This window comes from Capsicum annuum, chromosome 5 (assembly GCF_002878395.1).
Source record: "Capsicum annuum cultivar UCD-10X-F1 chromosome 5, UCD10Xv1.1, whole genome shotgun sequence".
Taxonomy (NCBI): Eukaryota; Viridiplantae; Streptophyta; class Magnoliopsida; order Solanales; family Solanaceae; genus Capsicum; species Capsicum annuum.
Window position 1 is genome coordinate 197,721,080 of NC_061115.1, and position 26,749 is coordinate 197,747,828.

At 35.2% G+C, this 26,749-nt stretch overlaps 1 protein-coding gene across 1 annotated transcript; it reads left to right on the forward strand.

Moving 5' to 3' along the window:
• Positions 1-1,351: 1,351 nt before the first annotated feature.
• Positions 1,352-3,619, forward strand: LOC124898597. Its single transcript, XM_047412232.1, has 3 exons — positions 1,352-1,707; positions 1,852-1,966; positions 3,554-3,619. The coding sequence occupies exons 1-3, from the start codon at positions 1,352-1,354 to the stop codon at positions 3,617-3,619; spliced, it is 537 nt and encodes a 178-aa protein (XP_047268188.1).
• Positions 3,620-26,749: the final 23,130 nt, after the last annotated feature.

Here is a 26,749-nt window from a genome sequence, read left to right on the forward strand (position 1 = left end):
TTATGGTAAAGGAGGGTATTGTGCTGGGCCATAAAATTTATGAAAAAGGGATTGAAATTGATCAAGCAAAGGTGGAAGTTATTGAGAAATTACCGCCCCCATTTCAATAAAGGGAGTGCGTAGTTATCTTGATCATGCAAGGTTCTATTAGAGATTCATAAAAGACTTCTCAAAAGTTGCAAATCCACTTTGCAGGCTGTTGGAGAAGGAAGTGAAATTTCTCTTTGATGATGAATGCCTGAAGGCATTTGAGTGCCTTAAAAAGAAGCTGATTGAAGCCCCCCTTATTATTGTGCTTGATTGGAAAAAACTATTTGAAATAATGTGTGATGCAAGTGGGGTTGCACTGGGAGCTGTATTGGGACAAAAGAGGGATAAGTTATTTCACCCGATATATTATCCCAGCAAAGCCCGGAATGAAGCATAAAAGAATTACATAGTAACTAAACAGGAACTGCTAGTTGTAGTGTATACTTTCGAGAAATTCAGATCCTATCTGCTCAGGACTAAAGCGGTAGTCCATACTGACCATGTCGTATTGCGATACTTAATGGCCAAGAATAATGCTAAATCGAGGCTTATTAGATGGGTGTTGCTATAGCAAGAGTTTGACTTCGAAGTCAAAGATATGAAAGGTTGTGAAAATCAGGTTGCAGATCATTTATCTAGAATGGAAGGTGAACAGGAAGTCAATGATGAAACCAAGATAGATGATGTATTTCCTGATGAGGAGATCCTGACAACTACTGTGGGATCACTGCCCTGGTACGAGGACTATGCAAACTATGTTGTGAGTGAGATCATCCCAGACAATCTTTCATTTCACCAAAAGAAGAAGTTTTTGCATGATGTAACACACTACTTCGCAAATGAGCCTTATCTTTTTTAGCAGTGTGCAAAAAGCACCATACGGAGATGCGTACCCGAAGTAGATGTACTGTCCATACTGAAAGCATGCCATGCTTCCCCAGTTGGGGGTCACCCTACAGGTGACCCCCAACTGGGACTAAAAAGGTGTTGCAGAGTAGCTATTATTGGCTAACATTATTTAAAGATGCCCACGAGTTTGTGCAAAAATGTGATCAATGTCAAAGGCAGGGATCAATATCTAAAAGACATGAAATGCCATTGACTAAGATGCTTGAAGTGGAATTATTTGATGTCTGAGGCATTGACTTCATGGGGCCGTTTATAAGTTCTTATAGAATAGAGTATATTCTGGTTGTTGTTGACTATGTGTCTAAATGAGTTGAAGATGTTACTTTGGCTGACAATAAGGGAAAGAGAGTCATTTCTTTTCTCAAAAATAATATCTTCTCTCGCTTCGGAGTACCACGTACTATCATAAGCGATGGAGGATCTCACTTTTGCAATAAATCGAGAAGCCCTAGCAAAATATGGAGTGAAACAACACAAACTGGCTACTCCATACCACCCGCAAACCAGTTGGCAAGTGGAGGTGTCGAATCGTGAAGTTAATGCCATCCTAGCTAAGACAGTTAATGCTAGCCAAAAAGACTGGTCCCAAAAACTTGATGATGCCTTGTGGGCGTACCGAACTGCTTTTAAGACACCCATTGGCATGTCACCATTTCAGCTGGTCTATGCAAAAGTGTGTCATTTGCCAATAGAGCTGGAACACAAGGCTTTGTGGGCGTTCAAGAGGTTGAATTTGAATTGGAAGGAAGCAGCAGAGATGCGACTGGGGCAACTGAATGAAATGGATGAATTCCATCTCAGGGCATATGAACGAGTAGATTTGTATAAAGAAAAGATAAAAAAGTACCATGACTAGAAAATAGAGAAATGAGAGTTCAATAAAGGGGACTTGGTGCTTCTGTTTAATTCTAGGCTTAAATTATTCCCAGGAAAGCTGAAATCTAAGTGGTCAGGTCCTTTTAAGGTAAATCAATTACACTCATCCAGAGTGGTGGAACTTGAAAATGGAGATGGCAGTACATTCAAGGTAAATGGGCAACGGGTCAAGCTTTACATTGGCCTGGAAGAATCAGTGAAAAGCATCACCATCAGCTATCTTGATAAAGTCTGAGGTAATCGAGACACGTGAGTCATGCCGCAACATTAAATCAAGCGTTGCATGGGAGGCAACCCATGATCCCTGAAAATAAACTAGTTCATGTATACTCTAACTCTTAATCTAGTCTTTTGCCTTAGTTCTAAGTTGAGGGTGACTGGTATTCTATTGTTGTAAAATAGTTCAAAAAAAGGGAGGGCACAAAAGGCTATGACATGTTTTGCTCACCACTTAACCATCCTTCCAATGCCTTGCTTGATAAACTGTGCAGATTACATTTACTTGTGACCATTGTTACTCTTGTTGTCGCATTAATTATAGCTGTTTGATGATCATTACTGAATAATGGCATAAACTAGATAAGTGGTAATATGTGATATACTTGTGTGCCAGGTGTGTGAGCTATTACTTATTTCCCTCTGGATGCCAAAGCCAGAACTTTCCCGGTTAGTCTTGCTATGATCTTGAGATAGGAGTCAGGATAGAATCATAGGTTGTCGTTCATTAACTCACTTTTAGCCTAAATATTCTTCCCTGTATGTATAACGCCCTTTTGATCCCTGTTTAGAGCTTAGTTTGACCATTTATTTTGTATGACACCTTTCACCTTCCCATTGATATCGTAATAGACATATTTACCCCTGGGCTTCCTTGGACACTGAGCACCTTGATTTAGGCAAACAACCTAAGTTGAGGGTGGCTACCATAGAGGTGCATGGTGTAAAATGAGGATCATGAAGAATGGTGGATTAAAAGAGAATAAACTAGAGCAGGGTGCTATTAATGCTAATAAAGTAAAAAAAATAAAAAAAAAAGGGTTGTTACAGCACCCAACTTGAATGTGGATAGTCAAAAAAAGAGGAGAAACGAAAGAAGATCATTAGTGAGTCCAAGAATGAAGTATAGTGACAAGGAAGCATAGTCACTCTAAATAACCTTGAGTACCATACCAGCCCCAAACCATAGTACAAGCCTACAAGAAGCCCTATAGTGATCTTGAATGGCCTATCTGAGGTCTGGTAATGAAAATAAGGGCAAGCCTATGGTACTTGGCATACTTTGAATGGAACTTTCTTATGAGAGTGAAAGACTTATGATAAACCCCAATTTGTATGGATAGACATCTCGTATGAGGAGAGGGGGATTTCATTGTTATGAGGGCACACGAGTATCGTCACTAACTACTTGCTTGTTTAGAAAATGTGGTATTGATGTATGAATGGTTATCATAGCCAAAAATTGATGATACCACTTGATTTCTTTGTGTTACAGTACTGTTTTCAATGATATGCCCAGTGGTTTGGCTTTGAAAGAATAAATTTGTTTTGAGTTATGGGTGCTGAATGTGCCATGTGCTTTCTTACTTAGATTAAGTTGCTTGAGGACAAGCAATTGCTTTAAGTTGAGGGTGTTGATGTCTGCGCAGTGGCAAACACATTTAAGGCCTTTAACCCAGAGTAATTGTGAAGTCTTAAGCAACTTTTGTTGTTTTTGATTGCTTTTACTGTTGTAATGCAGACACAAGTGATCAGGGAGGAAGCCAAAGAAAGGAAGAAGAAATTAGCTGAAATTTGGTGCAAATGATCTATAGTGAAGTTGACGCCCTTTTTGATGCGCTGTCAGAACATATGACAGACTGTCGAAGTCACCGTCAAGTTAGACAGAACTTGAAAAATTGGGATAAAATGTGACGACGTTTGGAACGCGCCGTCAACAATGGGATAGGCCATCAAAGTGGCCGTCAACTGAGGCAGATTATGCTGATTCCCAGTGAAGATGTGATGACATTTTTCATAGGCCATCACATATTTGACACGTCTTCAGATTCGCCGTCATAAAGATTAGAAGATAGTAATTCACTGGAAACCTTGACGGCAGACTGCACACGCCGTCATATGTATGATGCGCCGTCAAGAATGCCGTCACCTATCCCGCAGAAAATCTTAAATATTAATCTTATTTCCTTATTTAGGGTTGACTATAAAAAGACCTGTGAGGAGGATTTTTTGTGAGCTATCAGACATTAACCTAGGGAAGAGAGGTACATAACATTGCTCTCTTACATCAATTATTTTTGTTTTTATCAACTATTTTTGGGTTTCTACCTGGTGATTTAATCGAAGAAACTACTTGTTGTTTTTCATCTGATTGTAAGTTATCTTTATCATTATGAATTCAACTTGTGAGTTGGTTCATCAAATCATGAGCGGCTAATTCCATTAGCCAGGGTTGTGGGATCCATGGATTAGGGTTTGATATGATGCTAGGTGATTAACGGATTCAAAGAGTAGTAGAACATCTTGAAATTCTATTGTTTGAACTGAAATCTAGTGGTTGCAAACATTAGATTATGCTTAGGTTTTATTTGCTTCTAACGGAGAAATAGACTAGGGAACGTGAATTATCACAGGGACTCGGAAGCTACCAAGCTTCTGTTTAATGATTAATGTCGTAACTGGATTAATCTACCTAAGATAACATCCTATTGGAAATAGATAAGTTATCTTAGTTCGAGAGAATTAGATAATAAATTGTCTGGTGAGGTCGAGAGATAAGTCAGATAGTATAATCGTCAGGGATATTCTATTGTTCTACTCATTCCAAAAATCTCTAGCATTACCTAGTATCTGTCAATTCCCAAAACCCTTGGTGAACATAGCTCTGGTTTCCCATTTATCTTGATTACAAACACTGAATTATTGAAAGTGATATTTAACACACTGAGAACTTAAACCCCCATCTTTCAGAAATAGTAAACTACCAGTAAAGTCTTTTGTAAACAAATCGAAGTTCACACCCTATTCCCTGTGGGATTCAACCCCAACCTAGTTGGGTTTTATATTGACAATGATTGCTTACACCCATTCAAGAGTGTAATTTGAGCGTTATCAAGTGGTAGGTGATTTCTAGATTGTCTGAGAGTCAGCTTTAAATTGGTGAGCTTTCATTCTCCGGAAGGCCCTCATTTCATGGTCTTGTCTTTACTTATGTCTTAGACTATTTCTGTGGGTTTTTGGCTATGGTCGGGGGCTTGTCCCAACTTTGATTGATATTTAGTTTCTTAGAGACTTTTGTGGACATGATATGGTTGTATTTAGTATTGTGGATTCTTAGATCCTTTTCAGTTGATTTATCTATCTTGTTATATGTTTGGAACTCATCCGCTACTAGTTATATTGTGTTCGGGTTGACAAGGCTAATAGGGGTGGTCTCCAATCCTTGGCAGACTTGAGATACCCCTCACGACTAGTCCCTAGTTTAGGTCGTGACACTTCTAGAATGAAGCTGAACCATACAAGTATAATAAATGCGGAAAGAAACATAATACTGCAATCATAACTCCCAAAACTAGGTGTCAACTATATAAGAACGTAAATAGTACAACTCGAATCCAAAAAAATAAACAAGATATTCAAATACAAGAGAAACTCTGTGTCTAAAAGGAAAATAAAGATATAGTCTATAAGGAAAGGTAGTAGAATACATCTGAACGCCTAAAATCACCAACTACCTTAAAAGCTCTAACAATCGCCCAAATCAAGCAATGTAGGGCGCACTCGAACATGGATCTTCCCCAGAATGGTAAAGTAGGAGTGAGTACGGTTTACTTGTACTCAATAGGTATCATAGGCTGATCGAGAAAAATAGTAAATAAGGTACACAAAATGCACACTAAGGGCACGTCACCTATAATCAGAAAACGTCTCATAATGATAGTCTACACCGCTTGCACTAATAGTTCTAATATATATATCACAAATACAACAACAATACAACAAGTATTACACAAGTATGCATTATATCACATGCAAGTGTAAACAGAGAAGAACATGTATATACAGTATGGTCAAGTATAAGTAATGAGATATAGAGCAAGTAAACATAAAACAAGTCAACAAGTAAATTCAATCACAACATCAACCCAATAAGGTAAATGCAATGTATAAGATGATGATGACGATGATGATGCACGAGGTTGGTACATAACCTTTAGTTTAATACATATCCTTGAGTTTGGCACACAACCTTAAGTTTCTCCAGCACAATCCTTCAGAGAAGGTCCATAATATCCAATATTCGATACCAATATTCTGTATTTACAAAGCACATACATGACATAAGAACAAATAAGTACACATACATGACAACAAGTAAATATAAAGCAATAAAACAAACAAGTGAAATGATGCATATGATGAAATGAGAATGATGATGCAATGTTCACAACCATACAAAATAAGTATTTCCAAAAACAATCTACATGTTGTTTTTCCATTACCAATTATATGATGTATTTCCATAACAAACCACAATGTTACAATTCCACAACCACGTGAGCCAATATTAACTCATTGTTTCTACTATCCATGAATTTTTCACATGATTAATATGCCCACAAAGTATGAATGTATCACAATACACCAAAGGCACAACAATAGACATTTCTAAAAACACAATACAATTATTTGCATGTATTCCAGGCTTTCAACATCACATAAGACCCCGCACGGTCACACATATCACATGATATCTCAGATTTAATAATTACATCACATTTAGAGCCCCACACAAACACAACATATAGATAGCCATATTTCATGATCACTTACCACCTTTAACATGCATTTTGGAATACAAATTAACCACCTAGACCAATCTAAAGAGTTATGCCATAACGTACCTCGAAGGTCGAAACCAGTCTACAACACTTCAATCACAAAGCCATGCTTCTCACGAACGGCTCTAAAATCAAATAAAATTAAGAAATATAGAATCTATGCATCAAAATAAATATAACGATACTCATATTGCCTACTTTTGGTTTGGGTTAAAATGGACCCTCGAAATGGGTTTTCACAAAAGAAGGGCAAAATCATAGTTTCACTTCAAAAATGTGTTACCCATACTTTTAGGAATCTAATCTACAGCTAAAAACCCAAGTCAAATCAAGTAAAAAATAAGGTTCAAATCAAAAGAAAATCATTTTTAAGCTTTTATCATATAAAATCTTTGAAATCCGTGTTAAAATCATGAATCAAAGTTATTTTGAAAGTTAAACTGATGAACAACCAGTACTCCCTCCGTTCTATTTTATGTGTCGCCTTTTGACCAGGCATGGAGTTTAAGAAATGAGTGATGATTTTGTAAAGTTTACAAAATTGCCCCTCTTAAAGTTTACCTTTTAGTTATTTTTTCTTATTAAGTGGGACCTAGTAAGGACAAAATGGTGATGTTGTCATCAAATAGCTATCAAATAATGAAAGATGACTTCTTTAGGATGACCTAAAAATAAAATGATGACACATAAAATGAGACAGAGGGAGTAATTAGGAACATTATTCAAGTGAAAAGGAGTGAAATTTGGGGATGGATCAAATAAGGTTTTGGGAATTTCGAACAATTAAATCAAGAATTAAAGTAAGAAAAGGATGAAATCTCACCTTAAATCCGTAAATAAATCAAGACATAGATGTTAATCTAGCTTCTCAAGCACCCACAAGCTTCACTTTTAGGCTCTCTTACTATTTTAAGGTCTAACTCTCAAGAGGCTATATGAAAATGAACTTAAGTCCGGCAAAAGGGGCTATTTATACATCACACCAGGTTACCAGGTATTTAAAGCATAAAATGGGTTCCTCAAATGAGTTTTTCCCTTGGTTTTCCAAGTTGCACCGGATTTTTTTAAATCCAAACGGACTTTGAGGGAATGTTCGGGATTCTTTTGAAGTCTGATATACGCAAACAAACTATGCAACCACACTAAATTCGATGCTCCGGACTCAATGGCTATATCATAATTTTGAAAAAAAATATTACTTTCACAAAGGTGACCCCCGAAACCTGAAATCACAATTTTCCAAATCGAGGGTCGAAATGAGATTTAAAAGCCACAAAACTACACCAAACATGTTACCATCGTAAAATTGATATTTCGGATCTGCTAGCACAGTTCGTTCATCCATAAATCACACGAATCAAAAAATAACCACAGAAGTCCAAAATATGGCTCTTGAAGCCACCAAAACCCACAATATCACATAACTGGTACCAAAATGCTTCAAAAATTGTGTCAATCACTCCCACACCCCAAAAATACCACAGTGCAACTATGGAGAGGGATAAAATAATCAAATCACACAAAACAAATATTTTACACATTTTATCAAATTTTCACATCGTTAGATCATCCACCACTAAAAATCTAGTTCATCCTCAAACTAAGGTAAATAAATACCTGAAACAACGAAGAGCTGGGGATAAGAACTACGCATATCAGACTCGACCTACCATGTAGCCTCATCAACCGGTCCATGTCTCCATTGAACCTTCTTCACAGGAATACTTTAAAGCGCAACTGCCTATCATCCCTAGCCAAAATGGAGATCATCTCCTCAATAAAGGACAATCGCTCATCTAACTTAATCAACTCCTAGAAAATTACATGAGACTCATCAGGAATATAGCAGCAAAGCATAAAAACATGAAAAGTTGGAAAAACAACTTACAAATTTGAGGGCAAAGCCAACTCATAGGACACATCACCAATAGTCTGAAGAATCTCAAATGGATCAATATACCTGGCTAAGCTTGCCCCTCTTCCCAAAACTCATCATACTTCTTATGGGCGAAACTCGAAGAAAAACACGATCACCAATACCAAATCTCAAGGCATGAAGCCTATGATCTGTATAACACTTTTGCCTACTCTGAGCTACTTGAAGTCTATGCAAAATGATATGGACACTGTCCAAAGACTCACAAAGCAAGTCCATACCTCGAGGTCTCACCTCTGAAACATTAAACCAACCCACTAGCGAGTGACAACACATCAAAAGGAGTCATATCAATACTATAATGGTAGCTATTATCATATGGAAACTCTGCTAAAGCCAAATATCGCTCCCACGAGTCATAAAAATCCATCACACAAGTGCAAACCGTATTCTTTAAAACATGAATAGTCTGCTCGGACTGACCGTTAGTCTAGGGGTAAAATATTGTGCTGAGATCAACCTAAGTACCCAACTCATCCTAAAAATCTTCCAAAAGTGAGATGTGAGAACAAAACCTCAATCTGAAATAATGAACACCAGCATACTATACAAACGCACAACGAATGTAAATATGCTGCCTCATATTAAGTTCTCACTGGGTGAAGAAGTATTAAAGGCTATGATAATCTGAGAAGATCTCACAATGGACTCCATACAAGTAGTGCCTCCATAACTTTAAAGCAAACACAACCATGCACAACTCCAAATCATGGGTAGGATAATTCCTCTCATAAGGGATTCAACTGACGAGAGACATAAGCAATCACCTTGTCTCCTGTATCAACACAGCACCTTCAACACTTGAAGCATCATAAAAATGGTAAAGCCCATGTCTTCCTTGGGCAAAGTCAATATAGGAGATAAAGACAACAAATCCTTAAGCTAGCCTCATAAGTATCAGACCACCGAGAAGAGACCTTCGTCTAAGTGAACTTAGTCAAAGGAGATGCAATAGAAGAGAAACCCTCAACAAAATACATATAATACCTTCCAAGCCAATAAAACTTTGAATTTCGATGAGTGAATAGGTCTAATCCAATCACAAACTGCTGCAACTTAGGCTGGATTAACTATAATAACCTCCTTAGTCACCAAATGACCCAAGAAATAAATAGACTCTAACCAAAACTTGCACTAAGAGAACTTAGCATAGAACTTCTCATCCCTCAATCTCTGAAGCACAATCCATAAATGCTCCTCATGATCAGCTTCACTCTTGGATTAATCCAAGATATCATCTATAAATACAATAACAAAGAAGTTAAGATACTATCGAAACACTTGGTTCATCAACTCCATGAATGCGATAGGGTTATTCGTCAACCCAGAGGACGAGTCCAAAAAGTTGTCTTAGAAATATTCAAAGCTATAATTCTCAATTAGTGATAATTGGGCCTTAAATCAATCTCCGAAAACATCACAAAATACTAAAACTAATCAAATAAATCATCAAAGTGAGAAAGAGGATACTTAATCATCACCTTGTTCAACTGCCAAAAATCAATACACATATGAATAGATCCATCCTTTTTTTTCACATACTAGGTCAGATAAATCCTTTATCCAATAACTCCTATAACTGATTCTTTAATTCATTCAACTAGGTTGGGCTATCTTATAAGAAGGAATAGAAATGGGCTTGGTGCACAGCTTAACATCAGCAGCAAAATAAATATCACGATCCGGAGGCCTACCAGGCAAATCCATAGGAAACACATCCATAAACTCACGAACAACATGGACAGAATCTAAAAAAAGAGGTGAAACAACACTAGTATCTTGAATATAAGCCAAATAAGCTAAACATCCCCTCTCAACTAATATACGAGCCTGAATATAAGATATAACCATCTTAGGACTCGAATGAAGCGCAACCTTCCAAGCTATCCTTGGTACACCTGGCAAAGCTAAAGTCACGATCTTAGCAAAATAATCTAGGACTTTATGATAAGGAGCAAACCAATCCATACCCAAAATAACATCAAAATATCTAATTTCTAACATAAGAAAATCTACCAAGGTATCACGCCGGGCAAAAGTAACACACAAGATTAGTAGACCCGATCCACTATTATAGAATTACCTACTAGAGTAGATACACCAATAGGCATGGAAAGAGACTCACTAATAGAATCAAAACCCAAAGCAAAATACATGGACACATAGGAAAAAGTCAATCTGGGATCAAATAACACATATCCAGGTCTAAAATAAATGGAGATAATACCTATGATCATAACATCTAAAGCCTCTGCCTCAGGTTTGGATGGTATAGCATAGCACTGCCCATGACCACCAACTGCCTGAGTGGCCCCATGACCCCCCACGAGCTCTACTATCTCTTCCCCTCGCACCTCTGGTAGCACCTCTATATCTCACTGTTAAAATATGATTAGCCCTAATGACACAACGGGGATAGTCCCTGGCTAAATGGCTAATAACATTACAAACACAACAATCTCTACAACCCGCCTCAATAAGAAAAGATGCAGTTAGGCCTAAATAACCACCCTGAACTACTGGACCAAACGATCCACTACCATAACTTTGTAAGAACACCTGTATTAACCTCCTTAATATCTATGAGAACCTCTAAAATCCTACCATGAGAAGAGTGAACTTTGAACTCACCAAAATAGCTTACCTTTTTAGCGCCACCCTGAGATACTCGAAGAATACCCTTTGTCATCTTGGCATGTTCTATAATACTCTGAAAAGATGCCACAAATACAACCATCTAAGATGTAGCCAACTGAAGGAACACATCCAGACCCTTTATGAACTTCTAAATCTTCTCAGACTCAATGGAAATACTAGTATAAGAATATCTCGACAAGCCATGAAAGTGTGCCTCATACTCTGCTACAGTCATGGAACCCTACTCCAGTCGGTAAAACTCATCACGCATCCAATTCTTCAGATGTAAGGCACAAATTTCTCAAAAATGGTATCAACAAAATGATCCGATGATATCTTAGAAGAATCAATATATCTATAACTAATAACCAATCTCCATCAATCTCTAGCCACATATCTCAAATGATAGGTAGTATAAGCAACCCCATGTGACTCTAATAAACCCAAATTATATAACTTCTCTCAGCAATCAATCAAAAACTCATAAGTATCTTTGCCACAACACCACTAAATCTTAGAGGACCCAAATGAGTAAATCTCTCCAACCTATTCTGATCATCAGAAGACATCACAGTACTCACAATAGAAGAGGCATAGTGAATCTAGCAGGCTGTGATCCCATCTAAGGAGGTAACATAGTCGAAGGCTAAACTCTTGATCTCAGAACACCATGCTTAGATGTTAATGCTGAAATAGGAATAGGACTCAGGGTCTAAGGAGTACCTAAATTAGAAGTAGGTGCAATAGGAGGAACCACACTCTGAACTAGAATAACGCACGACATAACCAAAGGAGAACCCTCTAAATGGGTCAGCAAATACATCAATAATCCATCCAACACTGGGACGATGAACTCTGAAGAACTGGACTAGAACCCACACCTCAAACCTACTCAACATGAGGCTTAGGGGAGAGTTCCCTAGCACTCCTCATAGATGGGGATGAACCACGAGCCCGTCCCCTCTATCGAGTTCATCCACGACATGAGGCTTACCCTCTCGACTAAACTCTCTCTAGAAGAAAGATCTGTATCTCTAACCTTGCAGAACCAAGTCAACACTATTTGTAAAGAAAAAGTGAAAAACAACTCTAAACACAAGGTATGAAGGAACTTTGCACGATAAGGAATAAAATAAGAGAAGTTTCCTAATTACATTCTACGGCCTCTTGAAGACAGATACAGATGTCTATGTACCGATCTGCAAGACTCTATTACACCTCCTATTCTTATACCATCGAGATCAATAAAACCTAGCTACTCTGATACTAATTTGTCATGATCCAAAATCCAAAGGGTCATGATGTCACCTGTCGCGGCGAACCTTAACAAGTAAGCCTATCACCCTAACCGATACAAAAAGGTAGAAAAAACAAAATATCCCTAAGGTAAGGCTTCTAGAATGAAGACAAACTATACAAGTATAGTAAATACGAAAACAAACATAACAATGCAGTCATAACTCCCAAAACTAGGTGTCAATAGTATAAGAGTATCTAGTACAACCCAAACCCAAAATAAATACACAAGATATCAAAATACAAAAGAAATTTTATCTCTGAAAGGAAAATAAAGAAATAGTTGATACAAAAAGGTAGTAGAAAACATCTAAACACCTAAAAATCATCAACTACCTTTAAAGCTCCAACAAATCACCCAAATCAAGCAACATGGGTTGCACCCGAACCTTGGTCTACACTAGAAGGGTACAGTAGGACTGAGTACGGTCCACTTTTACTAGGTATAATTGGTTGACCGAGCAAAGTAAAAGATAAGGTATAAAAAATACACACTAAGGGAACATTACCTGCAATCATAAAATATCCCACAATGGTTGCCCACACAGCTTACTCTAATAGTTATAATATATATATATATATATATATATATATATCAAATACAATAATAATACAACAAGTATAACACAAGTATACATTATATCACGTGCATGTAGAAACAGAGAAGAACATGATATACAGTAGGGTCAAGTATAAGTAACAGGATATAGAGCAAGTAGACATATAATAAGAAAATATGTAAATCCAATCATAATATTAACCCAATAAAGAAAATGCAATGTATAAGATGATGATGTTATTGTTGTTGCTGCTGATGATGATGATGCATGAGGTTGGTACATAGGCTTGAGGTTGGAACATAACCTTGAGTTTGGCACACAGCCTTGAGGTTGGCATCCAACCTTGAGTTTGGTACATAGTCTTGAGTTTGACACACAACCTTAAGTTTGACATGCAGCCTTAAGTTTGGCACACAACCTTAAGTTTCTTCGACACAATCCTTTGGAGAAGGTTCATAATATCTAATATTCGATACCAATATTCATTATTTTCAGAATACATAATATTCGATACCAATATTCATTATTTTCAGAATACATACATGACATAATACACAAATCAAGTAAACATACATGACAACAAGTAAATATAAGAAAATAAAATAAATAAGTGAAATGATGTATATGATGACATGAGAATAACGATGCAATGTTCACAATCATACAAAATGAGTATTTCCACAAATAATTTGTATGGTGTATTTCCACAAACAATCCATATAATGTATTTCTACAACCAACCACAATGTTACAATTCCACAATCATGTAAGCCAATATCCACTCACTATTTCCAATATTCATGAATTTTCCACATGATTTATATGCCCACAAATTATGAATATATCACAATACGTCACATGCACCATAATAGATATTTCTAACAACACAATACAATTACTAGCATATATTCTAAGCTATCAACATCACGTAAGACCCTATACGGTCACATATATTACATGATATATTAGAATTAATAATTATATCATATTTAGGCTCCCCCACGAGCACAACATATAGATAGCCATATTTCATTATTAGTTCTCATCCTTAATATGCATTTTGGGAAAGTAACTACCTCCCAGTCTGAAGAGTTAAGCTATAACCTACCCCGAAGGCAAAACCGGTCTACAAAACTTCATCCATAAAGCTCCACTTCTCATGAACAACCCCGAAATCAACTAAAACCAAGAAATATAGAATCTATGCATCAAATAAAGCTAATGATACTCATATTTCCTACTTTTGGTTTAGGGTCAAAACGAATCACCAAAATGGGTTTTCAAAAAAGAAGAGCAAAATTGTGACTTTACTTCAAAAATGTGTTCCCCATACTTTTAGGAATTTACACTTGAAAACCCAAATTGAGTAAAAACGAGGTTCAAACTGAACAAAAATCATTGTTAAATTTTATCGGGTAAAATATTTAAAATTCGTGTTAAAATCAAGAATCAAAGTTGTTTTGAACGCTAAATCAATGAGAAACTAGTAATTATAGGATTAAAAACATTATTCAAGTGAAAAGGAGTGAAATTTGGAGATAAATCAAGTAATAAGATTTTTAGAATTTTGAACAATTAAATCAAGAATTAAAGTAAGAAAAGGATGAAATTTCACCTTAAATCCATAAAAGAATCAAGAAATAGATGTTAATCTAGCTTCTCAACCACCCATAAACTTCACTTTTAAGTTCTCACACTATTTTAAGATTTAACTACTAAGAGCCAAAGTAAAAAATGATCTAAAATGGGGCAGAAAGTGCTATTTATACATCACACCAGGTTACCAGGTATTTAAAGCATAAATCAGGCTCCTCAAATGAGTTTTACCCTTGGTTTTTTAGGTTGCACCAGCAACCTGGTGCACCAGATTTTTTTAAGTCCAAATGAATTTCGACGGGATGTTAGAGATTCATTTAGAATCTGATATACACAAATAAACTATACAACAACATTAAATTTGACACTTAGGACTCAATGGCTATATCAGAATTTTGAAAAATTGTCAGTCATATTGGCCTCCGAAACTCAAAATCATAGTTTTCCAAATCAAGGGTCAAAATGAGATTTAAAAGCCACGAAATCACACCAAATATGTTATCACTCTAAAATTGACGTTCTGAAACTGCTGGCATATTTCATTCATCTATCCATCACACGAATTAAAATATAACAACAAAGGTCTAAAATGAGGCTCTCAAAGCCACCAAAAATCACAATATCAAAAAAACAGTATTGAAATACATCAAAAACCGTGATAATCACCCCCACAATCCAGAAATACCACAATGCAACTATTGAGAGGGGTAAAATAGTCAAATCATGCAAAACACATATTTCACATATTTCACATATTTCATCAAATTTTTAGGACGTTATAGTTCTTTCAATTTTACTTTGAACACCCACTTATTCTTTAAAGCTTTCGTGCCTTAGGCAATTTCACAAACTCATAAGTGTGATTTTCATGCATAGATTTCATCTCATCTTGCATGGCTTCAATCCTTATGCTCATCTTCCATGGCCTCCTTATAAAATTCAGGTTCTCTCTCGTCAATGAGTAATATATACTCATTAGGAGAATAATGAGAAGAAGGAATATGTTGTCTTTTAGACCTTCTAAGTATGACATTTTACTCGTCCACAACTTTTTGAATTGGAGCATCATCAACAACAACAACTTCGTTATCATTATCAATATCAACATGCTGATTTTGGAACATGGTTATGGGCATCACCAAGATTATCAAGCCCACCAACATCTTGTGCACTTGTATGGGGAACTTGATCAAGATTAACCACACCATCAGAACTTGAAGATTCTGCTTTGTCAATATCTTTAATGGTTTGATTCTCCATGAAGAAAATGTCACGACTTCTTAAAAGCATCTTCTTAACTGGATCATACTATTTGTAACCAAACTCATCAAATCCATAACCAATGAAGATACACTACCTTGTATTGACATCTATGACCTTTCATCTTCAGGCACATATACAAAGGCTTTGCAACCAAATACTCTCAAATGATCATAGAAAACATATTTTTCATACTAAATTTTATTTGGTACATCACTTTACAAAGAAATAGCAAGAGGTAGGTTAATAATATGTTGAGTGGTCAATAAAACCTCACCCCAAAAGGAGTTCAGCAACTTTACTTCAAAAAGCAAACACCTAACTCTTTCCATCAAGGTCCTATTCATCCTTCATACTAACCTATTAAGCTGAGGAGTTTTGAGAGAAGTCTTCTAATGTCTAATACCTTATTGCTTGTAGTATTCATCAAACGGTCCACAATATTCACCACCATTATCGGTACAAATACACTTTCAATGAAAGATTGAAACTTCTTAAAGACACCCAACACTTGATCTTTAGTCTTCAAAAGATAGACTCAAAGTTTCCTTGAGCAATCATTAATAAAAGTAACAAAGTAAAATGCACCATCCAAAGTCCTTGTCTTTATTGAACCACATAAATCTGAATGCACCAGCTCAAGCAACTTTGTTTTTCTTGAAGGGGGATGTAACTTAAAAGAAACTCTATTTTATTTTCCCGCCAAAAAATGCTCACATTTTTCTAATTTAGAACTTTCAAACTCTGACAGTAATTTCTTCTTGACCAGAACATTAAGTTCTTTCCTGGTAATGTGGCTAAGACTCTTATGCCATAATGTTGAACAGTTAGTACTTTCAACTGCATTCACTATATTAGCATAAGTAGAAGTTGTAGTCCAGTATAGACCACAAATCTTGTCTCTACGAGCCACAATAAAAAAAACTTAATGAGTTTCCATTTTTGACACAACTGGGCTCCTGGGTTATGTCGTAATGGGCATCTTAAGTTTGAACCAGACCGGATACGACCCCTATTACCTAAGCCAACTCACAGCCGCCAGCCCTGCATAGGATGAATTCCGAATATTTAATAAGATAGAGTCAATGTTCTCATTTAGAATCTGGGATAGGATTACAACCGTGATCGACCCAACCAAGTCTAACTGTACCTCACCAATATCGTCTAATGATGTTAGCCTACTAGCTTATTCCAATGCCAAGGCCTACACCAATACCGATCCCGCCCATACCAACCCTCACAAGTACCACAAAGCCACTATCCAAAAGAATAAACAAATTTGGTTGGGACATGCCCCCAACCATGGCCAAAACCAATATCCAAAATAAAAAATAAGTGTCTAAATACATCCATAATATGAAACGATGCCTTCCAAAAAGATGAAACCTCACTACTTCAGTCCAAATATTGTCCTCGAGTCAATCACTATGTAGGAGGAGTCAAACGGCCAGTTCCTGCATAGCGTGGGTATATAATTGGCAGTAGACGGGGTTAGCGAGTGACCGCTAGCATAAAACTCAAGATAAGGATAAAATAATGTCATTCATAAAACCTAGTAAAACTATCCATAATGCATACAACCATACATATATAAGTTTCGGGAAATAAAACTGAGTTTAGCATATATTTAAAACCTTTACCTGGGCTTTGTAGCTTTGTCGTCCTATATGGGTTCAGCTCCCCCTGCTGAAGGGCTTCAGTGCGTGTAGCCGCATGACCAGGGAATCTCCCATGGGATTACTAGTACATCCCTCTAATATAAAATGTAACACTCGCACGTGACCATCGAAGACCCCTCATATTGACAAATATGAGTTTTTAGTTTTGGTCCCCCGGGACCGCCACCTTCCATGGCTTAGCTACACACCCCGCTATTAATGCCCAATTAAAACCATGTCCAAACAATCCATTAACCATTTCTTAACCAAAGCCAATATTAGTGGTATCGTCATACAACCCCATTACTTGCAAGTAATATCCATAGTCAAACCATTTAGGTTAAGGGAACCTTAGGTGCCCTTCTAATTTTCAAATTAAATCCATTTGGGAGACTTACATGTTCTCCACAAGATTAACCATATAGCCTTTAGCCTTTTCAAACCATTTAAACCATGCATAAATCCTTTATCAAGTTTAAAACATGCAAGAGTTCCATTAAAAGAAGTCAATGCAATGAACATATTTTTATAAACATTTCATCAAACACCTTGGAGGCATAATATAATCAAAACTAATTCCAAAGACCATTAAACAATTACCATGAAATCCAATTGCCCAAAACCACCATTAATGCATAGAAAAAGCATAATCAAAATGATGTGAAAACATAACCAAGCATTCAATATCAAAGCCCTCAAATAACAGTTAAAAACCATAATCATGAAATAGTAAACACAATGAAACCAACATATAAACCTTTTTTTAGTTGAATTACAATGAGGGAAGCGAATCATGTCTTATACCAAAGAATTAACGGAAAGAATTCACCAAAGCAAGCCCCAAGGCAATCCCCAAGATGAAACTCTAGCTCTTCCTTTCCCCAAAGCTTTCGAGAGAATTATGGAGTGTTTTGGAATAGTTTTTAAGTGTTAATGAATAGAATAATATGGTAAATAACCTCCTAAGTGTATTAGAAGTTATGGTTCCTAATTAAGGTAAGTAGAAAAATGTCCAGAATACCCCTACTTAAATCACTTAAAACTTCATCACAAGGATACGACCAACCAATATGAGTCGTACCCTCCCATACGATCGATATCTACCACGCGTATCCAAGCCTCAACCCTTGTATCAAACACTATATAGTATACAACTCATCCAACCAAGTCGTAACCACAGCTTATGATCCGTACCCATGACCCGTATCCCTAGCAGAATGAAATACCAGGAGGATCAAACACTAACTACCTTACGAGTCCCCGATACGAATTGTACCAAGCCTTATGACTCATACCCCTAAGTCATACCCATTCCAGTGACCAAAACCATCCCACCAACTTATACTGGTCAGCATAAGATAGGACTATACCACTCGTACCCCAGCATACGGCTTATACCTATAAGTCATATTGGGTCCAGATAACGAATTTCTAGAAAATTTTCTAAGGCTCAGAAACTAGGGTGTTTCAATTTTCCACCACCATTGGTACTAACATATCCCTCATCACCCAACACGCCAACAGAAATTAAGTGCAAATGAACATCAAGTGCATTCTTTTTATTGTTAAAAAATAGTTTAGATCCAGTACTAGTTTCTAAACAAATTGTACCAATACCAACCACCTCAAATACAATCTTATTGCCCATACTCAAAGTTCCAAAGTCACCCAGAATATAAGATAAGAAGAAATCCTTCCTTGATATTATGTGAGATGTGGCACCAAAATCCATAACACAGCTTGACTACTCACAAGCAATATTTATTAGAATTACATCAAGGACAGTAACAAAATTTTCAGTGGTGACAGTGGCTATGCAATTTTCATTATCGTCTTCTTTGTTTTCCTCTTTGTCTCTGATATCCTTCTTCAACTTTTGGTAAAAAAAAATCGGTGTACTCTTTTAACCCATAATAATAGCACTCAATATCCTTAAATTTGACTCTAGATTTGCTTTTGTAATATTCTCTATTTTGAGAACCACGATTCTTACTTCTCCCCCTAGTGTCAGTTACCAAAAATCAGACGAAAAGGAACCTTGAGACTTTCGTCTCATCTCTTTATTAAGAATGCTGCTCTTGGAAAAATCCATGGAGATCATACCATCAGGAGTAGAATTTGACAATGAAGTTCTAAATGTTTCCCAAGAGTATGGTAGGGAACCAAGTAGAGGCAAACCTTGAATTTCTTCATCAAACTTAATGCCCATCAAATAACGGGTTCGTGATCTCCTGAAAATTATTTAGTTGATCTGTCATCAGAGAACCATCATGATATTTTAACCCCAATATTTATTTTATCAAGAATATCTTATTATTTCCAGTCTTTTAAGAATACAAACTCTCAAGATGCTCTCATAGGGATCGAGCATGTGTCTCCTAAAAAATATGGTTCAATACATTATTATCAACCCATTGCCTAATAAAACCAAAAATCTGTCTATGTAACAGATTCCACTCTTCATCGATTTTATTTTCAGGTTTTATAGTGCCAAAGACTGATTGATAAAAATTCTTGACATAGAGTAGATATTCCATTTTCTCTTTCAAATGACATAATTAACACCATTCAAAGTAAACATTCTACTTGTGTTGGCTTTCACCGTTTAGCAAAAATACAGATATTGCAAACCATGGGCTCTGATATTAGTTTATTGGATAAATGCGAAATAACAGTAAAAGTATTTGTGATAAAATAATAGGAAAAAAATTAAAATAATGACACAAAGAATTTCATGTGGAAACTCCCTAAACAAAGAAAAAACCACGAACCAAGAGGAACAACTGATATTACTATAGTAAGAAACTTTACACCATTGTCACAAGTACAATACTCAAAGTGACTACTATAAACTTGAAAGAAATAACCCTCTTTTGACTCTCACCTTACTAAAAATATAGTTCACTCTAATTTTTCCTTCATAGACTATTTTTATCACAATTTATGGAATACCTCACTGCTCTCTATATTATTTTTCTCTCTGTGTTTGGTGTGTATAACAAATAAGCTAAAGAGCTCCTTTTATAGGAAAACTTTGTCCCTATCGATGTCAGCAATGACATCACTGAAAACAATATTCCCTCCGTTCACTTTTGCTTGTCACTAATTTTCTAATCGAATTTCACTGAAAACAAGGATTGAAAAGTGCTTCAATGAGACAAAAAGGTTTTTATTTATATTTTTTTGGGTAAAAAAGAAGTTTTCTTTTATTATAAATATATGAGGGACAATTTGTTTTTCTTTAACAAATAACATACACATACTTTAACATATATTCACACAAGCACAAATACACCCACACACAAAAAAATATATCAGATTCTCTCCTCCCTCTCCTCTCTCACGCCACTGTTGACTGCCGGAGCTCTGGTGAACCAACTTCGGCCACCACCATAGCCACCACACCATTCTTCTCTCTCCCTTTCTCTACCGTCTCTCGTCGTTGCCTCGCCAGAGGTAGTAATTGGCGAGGTTCAAGACTCCAGCCACACCACCATAACCCCCATCTCTCTATTCTCCCCCCGCTCATCACCGCCATTAACTCATCGGAATGGATGACCGGTGAGATTCAATGCACTACTACTGCTACTGTCTATCGAAAAATAGGGTTGATCTGGCTGGTTTTGTGATTTCGGCTTTGCTCCGACGAAAGTCGTTGAAGCAACGCCACCAACAATCTTTGTTGTCTTTGATTTCATGATTAATTTGGTTATTATGCTTTATTTTCTTAAAATAGATCTGTTCATTTCTTGTGCTCTAACGATGCTTGTACTGGTTTTGGGTTGCCTTTCAACAATTTTTGGTGGCTTTGAATTTTCGGGCATGCTCCTTGTAACTCATTGTAAGCTGCTACTAAGTGGCTCGTTTTTTGTAGTTTTGTTATCGTTTAGCCACTGTTTTACTGCTTGTAGACTGATTTTCCTCTCACTTTTGCTCTTTTACTACATTTTACATTTTTATTAAATTGAGAGTGAACAAATGCTACACATTGGCCGATGAAGAAATTCTTCATTGATTTTCGAGGCCTTCACAAATAAAAAAATAAATATTACGTGTACAAATACGCAATAAAATAAATAAATTTGGGCAATGAAAAAATCCTTATCATATTTAAAACTTTATCTGAGCTCACGCTATAACAAAAAATTTATTTTTATATACATATATGCGCATATATTTTTTAATTTATTTTCATTTGTCACTAATCTCTTTATCTTAAGTGTTTATACAGGTTATTGACAATACTCGTCAGGAATGACATTCAAAGAAGACGTTAAATTTTTATATTGTATTTTACATTCTTAGACTTGTACAAATATTATCATAGTGAAAACTTTATTTTTAGGGTATTGGGCGGGATATTCTTTATTTACGCAATCTACATCAAGAGTTAGGTGAATCTAGGCTCTTAATATATATGTTAAATCAATTTAGATAATTAATAAAAATAATTCATACTTTTTACACTAAAAATAATACGTAATCTTTTTTCTTTAAAATAAATTTTTCTTTATTCAATCTTTAATTTTCTTTTCATATACATTCCTATATATATTTTTATTTACATATCTTCATATACTTTTATACATATTTTTACAATAATATATGTAATTTATACATTCTTTACATATAAATTATTTACATTATTTTTACACACTTTATATTTGTATGTATACACATTAATTTCTTCTCTATCTTTTAATAAACCTAAGTCTGGCAGGAAACCACATTTGTGAATTCTGAAGGGTGCCTAAACCCTTTCCTTCTAAATAATTTGAACTCTTACCTAAAATCTAAAGTGGTTCGTAGATTAAAACACAAGTCATATATGTTAATAAATAAATAGGTTTCCTTATTTTCCTTAAAAATTAGGTGGCGACTCTGTACATAATTTATTCTTTTAGGGTCCATAATGTCGTGCTCATTTTGACCTTAGGTAAAAATAGGGTATGACAGTGATTCAAAGCAAAAATAAAGTATACCTTCTTAGAGAGAAAAGAAAAATCTATACAAAAGGTGTTTTGGATATTGAGTTGTTAGTAAGAAAACGTGGAGCTTTTATTTGAGATGAACGTACAAATTGAGGGTCTATAGTAGGTGATTCAAACATTACATTCTATAAGTTTTTTTCAGTTCTAATGCTTACTAGATTTGACTAAGAGTCTCCTGTTCACATAAGCATATCCTTTTGTTTGTAATGAATCCTCTTATAGCTTTAGTATTTAAATTTAGAATGTACAAACTGTCCTATGTTTTTAAGATTGGTATGTGCATTTGGTTTGAGGTTTTCCAATTCAGCTTCCTTTTACTTGGGTTGGTTTTCTTTGAAACTTTTAGGGTAACACTTCGCCTCTGTATTACCTCAGTGAAAGTGAGATGATCTCTTTGATGGAAAAACATGATACTAAAATAGATGTCTCAATCTCCATGCATATTAACAGCATATGAAAACACGTTTCTGTCCAATTTTTGCTATATGCATTGTTTTCTAATTCTAGCTGTTATAGATTACAGGTATAAGTTGGCAATGATTGGTTCTAACTCCTTTAGATATCATCTCAATAAGAGGGTGCCAATCCATATATTCTAATCTCTGTTTGTCTTTTCTTAAATTTGAAAGATGATAATATCCATTGTTGAATATAGTTATGTGTGCAGATATCCCTGTAAGAAGGTGTGACATATTGAATATAGTGGTATGAGAATAAGTAGAAGTAGGCCAAAGAAGTAGTTGAGAGAGGTGATTAAATAGATTATGGAGGTCGTTGATTATGATAAATAGATAGTAGGTAGTTGAGTTTGCCTAGAATATGTATGAATGCCAATGCAACATTGCATGCAAAGTTTTTGTCTGGTATGTCATCTACTCTTGAAGAAACCGATCGATGCTGCCAGCAAAAACCTTCTCCGTTCCATTGATGGTATGTTATTTAGTAAAACACATATATTGATACTTACGTTTGGTGCTTGATATCATCCAATTAACTAAATTAAATTCTGCAAATTCTTTAGAACTTGACCGTGATGCTTGTAGGAACTTTGATTACATGATTGTTCTTTATTGTGGAAAGCTGAGAGAATTGAAGAGTGGACACTACCACAAGGTTGTTTGAGATTACAGTCATGTCAGATAATGTCTTTCATAAAAGTACATGGTAAGGACTTTGCCAGTGGTGAAACTAGAAATTTTGTTTGAGGTGTTCAAGATTTAATATATAGGTATGAAAATAATTTTGTATAATTCTCAATCTACATAATATAAGTGACCACCCTAAGTTACATGTGGCTATGCCACTACACATTACGACATATTTTATTTGGACTGAAATTATTCATGTACTTATGGCATTATGCTTATGTTCAAATCTCTATCACTTATACTAGATCGACAAACTATCTTACTCTACATCAAAAAAGATCTTTCAGTATACTAAGCATTGGTTTCATTGAAAAGCTCAAGACTCCTTTTTAAAATGTATTGCCACTGAGTTCGAAATATTGAAAACAACCTAGTAGCATATATAATTTAATTTTTTGGGGTCCCAAATAAATTTTGAGGGTCCGATCGAAGGTTTTGAAAACATGCAACTCCAGTTAAATTGCTGATAGCTGGTGTATGTGGAGTCCTTCATCATATATGTAGGGGAGTAGTCATATTCATGGTGAAGGAGTGTTTTGTATATCGTGATCGCGAAGGGTAATTAGTGATCAGGTCGGGTTTCTCTTTCTACACATTTGTAAAATGGTCAATGCATTCACGATTGGTTTGGATCATCAGCCTTCACATTTTTTAGAATGGAGTCACAATCACGAAGAAAAATTAAATGTCTGGTCCAATGTTGATCCTCATGATTGTGAGGTGGGGACCACGGTTGCAAGGTATTTTTTACCTGAATAATATATATTTTTATTTTTATGATTTCTCACTATTATTGAACTTGAGGGTTTTGGGAGAGACGATTTCAAAAGGGTTTCATCACCACTTTTGCTTGTGTAACCTCTAAACTTCTATTTTCATAATTTTTTGTTGATTTCATCTCCTAAATAGCTTTAGAAACTTGATTTCATATTGAATTTTTTTGGGAGTTTTACCTAGTTAACCTTAAATTGATTTTTGTAATTTGAGATTTGTTATTAACTCATTGTTATATGTTTTTTCAAATATGGACTCCATTTGATACGAGAAACATATTTCTAAAATAAAATTTCAGATTTGCCCCTTTTAATTTTCAACCTATCTTTTGAGCTAATTTGAATTTAATTTTAATATGGTCAATATAGGAATCATTAGTTTCCTTTTGATGTGTAGATAATATTTTTGATAGTTTTAGTTTGTTCTGAGATTGCTCATAAAGGAAAGACTCTGCATTGAAGGTTAGATTATTACTTAATTTCTTCAAACTGGCTAGATATTTAAAAATTCTTGTAAAACATGTGATGAGTTGGGAATTAGACAGGAAAATAATAAATCAAGACTATTATTGTTATCGTATTGTCCGTGTGAGGGCTTATTTGCATATTAGTGTTGACTTGAGAGATATATTTGTGGTGATGTCTAAGTAGGGGATTTATATGACATTGCAGGCCTTATGCGTACACAAAATACCATTATTATTGTTGTAATGCTCACCCTGGAGATAGAATTAATACTATAGGCCTTAGTTGAGCACTATTTTGCTTCTACCATGATAGTGATATCCGAGTGAGGAATTTCGAAATGATATTATTAATGGATTACATGACAATTTATCCTAGTGGTGCCGAGCAAGGACTTATATCATGAATTATTGATATATTGAGTTGGTTTTCAGCTCATTTTTCTGTATTGAATTGCTTATCATCTTCATACTGATTAGTTGTGTGCAGTACATTCTCATTTAATCAATATTATATTTATGAAATATTGATACTACTTAGAAACACTGATTTTTTCTAAAAAAAAAAAAAAGTGGAACACTTTTGAAAAATCTTTAATCAAGGTCATTTATCATCAAGATTAATTGTGATTTGAGAAAGTATGTGGGTTGCAAATCTCCATGGGTCATGTCTTGAAGCGCTAAGGCTAAGAAGGTATACACAGAAACTCATGTGATGACTTTTATTCACCATTATCCCACTATTTGTATTGCATTTACATTGCATTGTATCATTTGTTTTTTCTTTATGTGTTTTGTTCCTCTGTAATTAGTTTCTCTATATATTTCATGTGCAGTCTTCCATTTTTATCTTTATATTGTAGAACTATTAATGAAGATAGTGTGAGCTATCATTTGGGAACTTTTTTCATTTGAAGGTGGAACGTGCTCATAGTATATTTTAGTTGTTTAGTTTTCTACTTTACTCAGTCGGTATATAATGCCTACTGAGTACAAATGGATCGTACTCACTCCTACTTTTGTGTTCTTTTGGTGTAGACCCCTGTATGAATACGATTTGTGGCGGATGATCTTGTGTTGTTTGGTGTTAATATTCATGGTACTGGTGAGCTCCAGAGTTCGAGGCTAAGGATGTGTATAGGTCGATTTAGTTTGGTTTTGTGCATTATCAGTTTGATTTATCGATTTTCAATTTGTAAACACGTTAAATCAACAATTGAATCAATAAGATATTTGTTATCGATTTTTGATTAATTGATTTTTGTTCTTTATCGATTGAATTTTCAATTTAACCGATCAGAAAATAATCTCGTAATTTTTCTTTATTTCTCTTATTTTTATTTGTTCTATACTATCTTTATATATAAAGTCTACACAAATTAAAAGAACTAAGACAACAATGATAAAATACAAAAGACAACAAGTTATGTATATGGAAGCTAAAGCCAGCATTGTATAAGTGTGAATAAAAAGATAATTTTTAATATAATCATATTGGGTTATCGGTTTAACCATTAACTAAAATCTAAAATCGAAATGATAGTCCAATAAAAAAGATTACAAAATCGTTAAAAAATCAGTAACCCAATAACCTAATACCGATAAATCAATAATATTTTTATCGATTCAATTTATCGGTTGAATTAATTTTTGCACACTCCTATTCGAGGAAGATTTCAGATCTCCTCTTATCTCGTCTTGTTTTTATTTACATTTAGAGATAGATTCATGTATTTCAGATTTGGACTAGATGCTCTTTATACTTATGACATACACC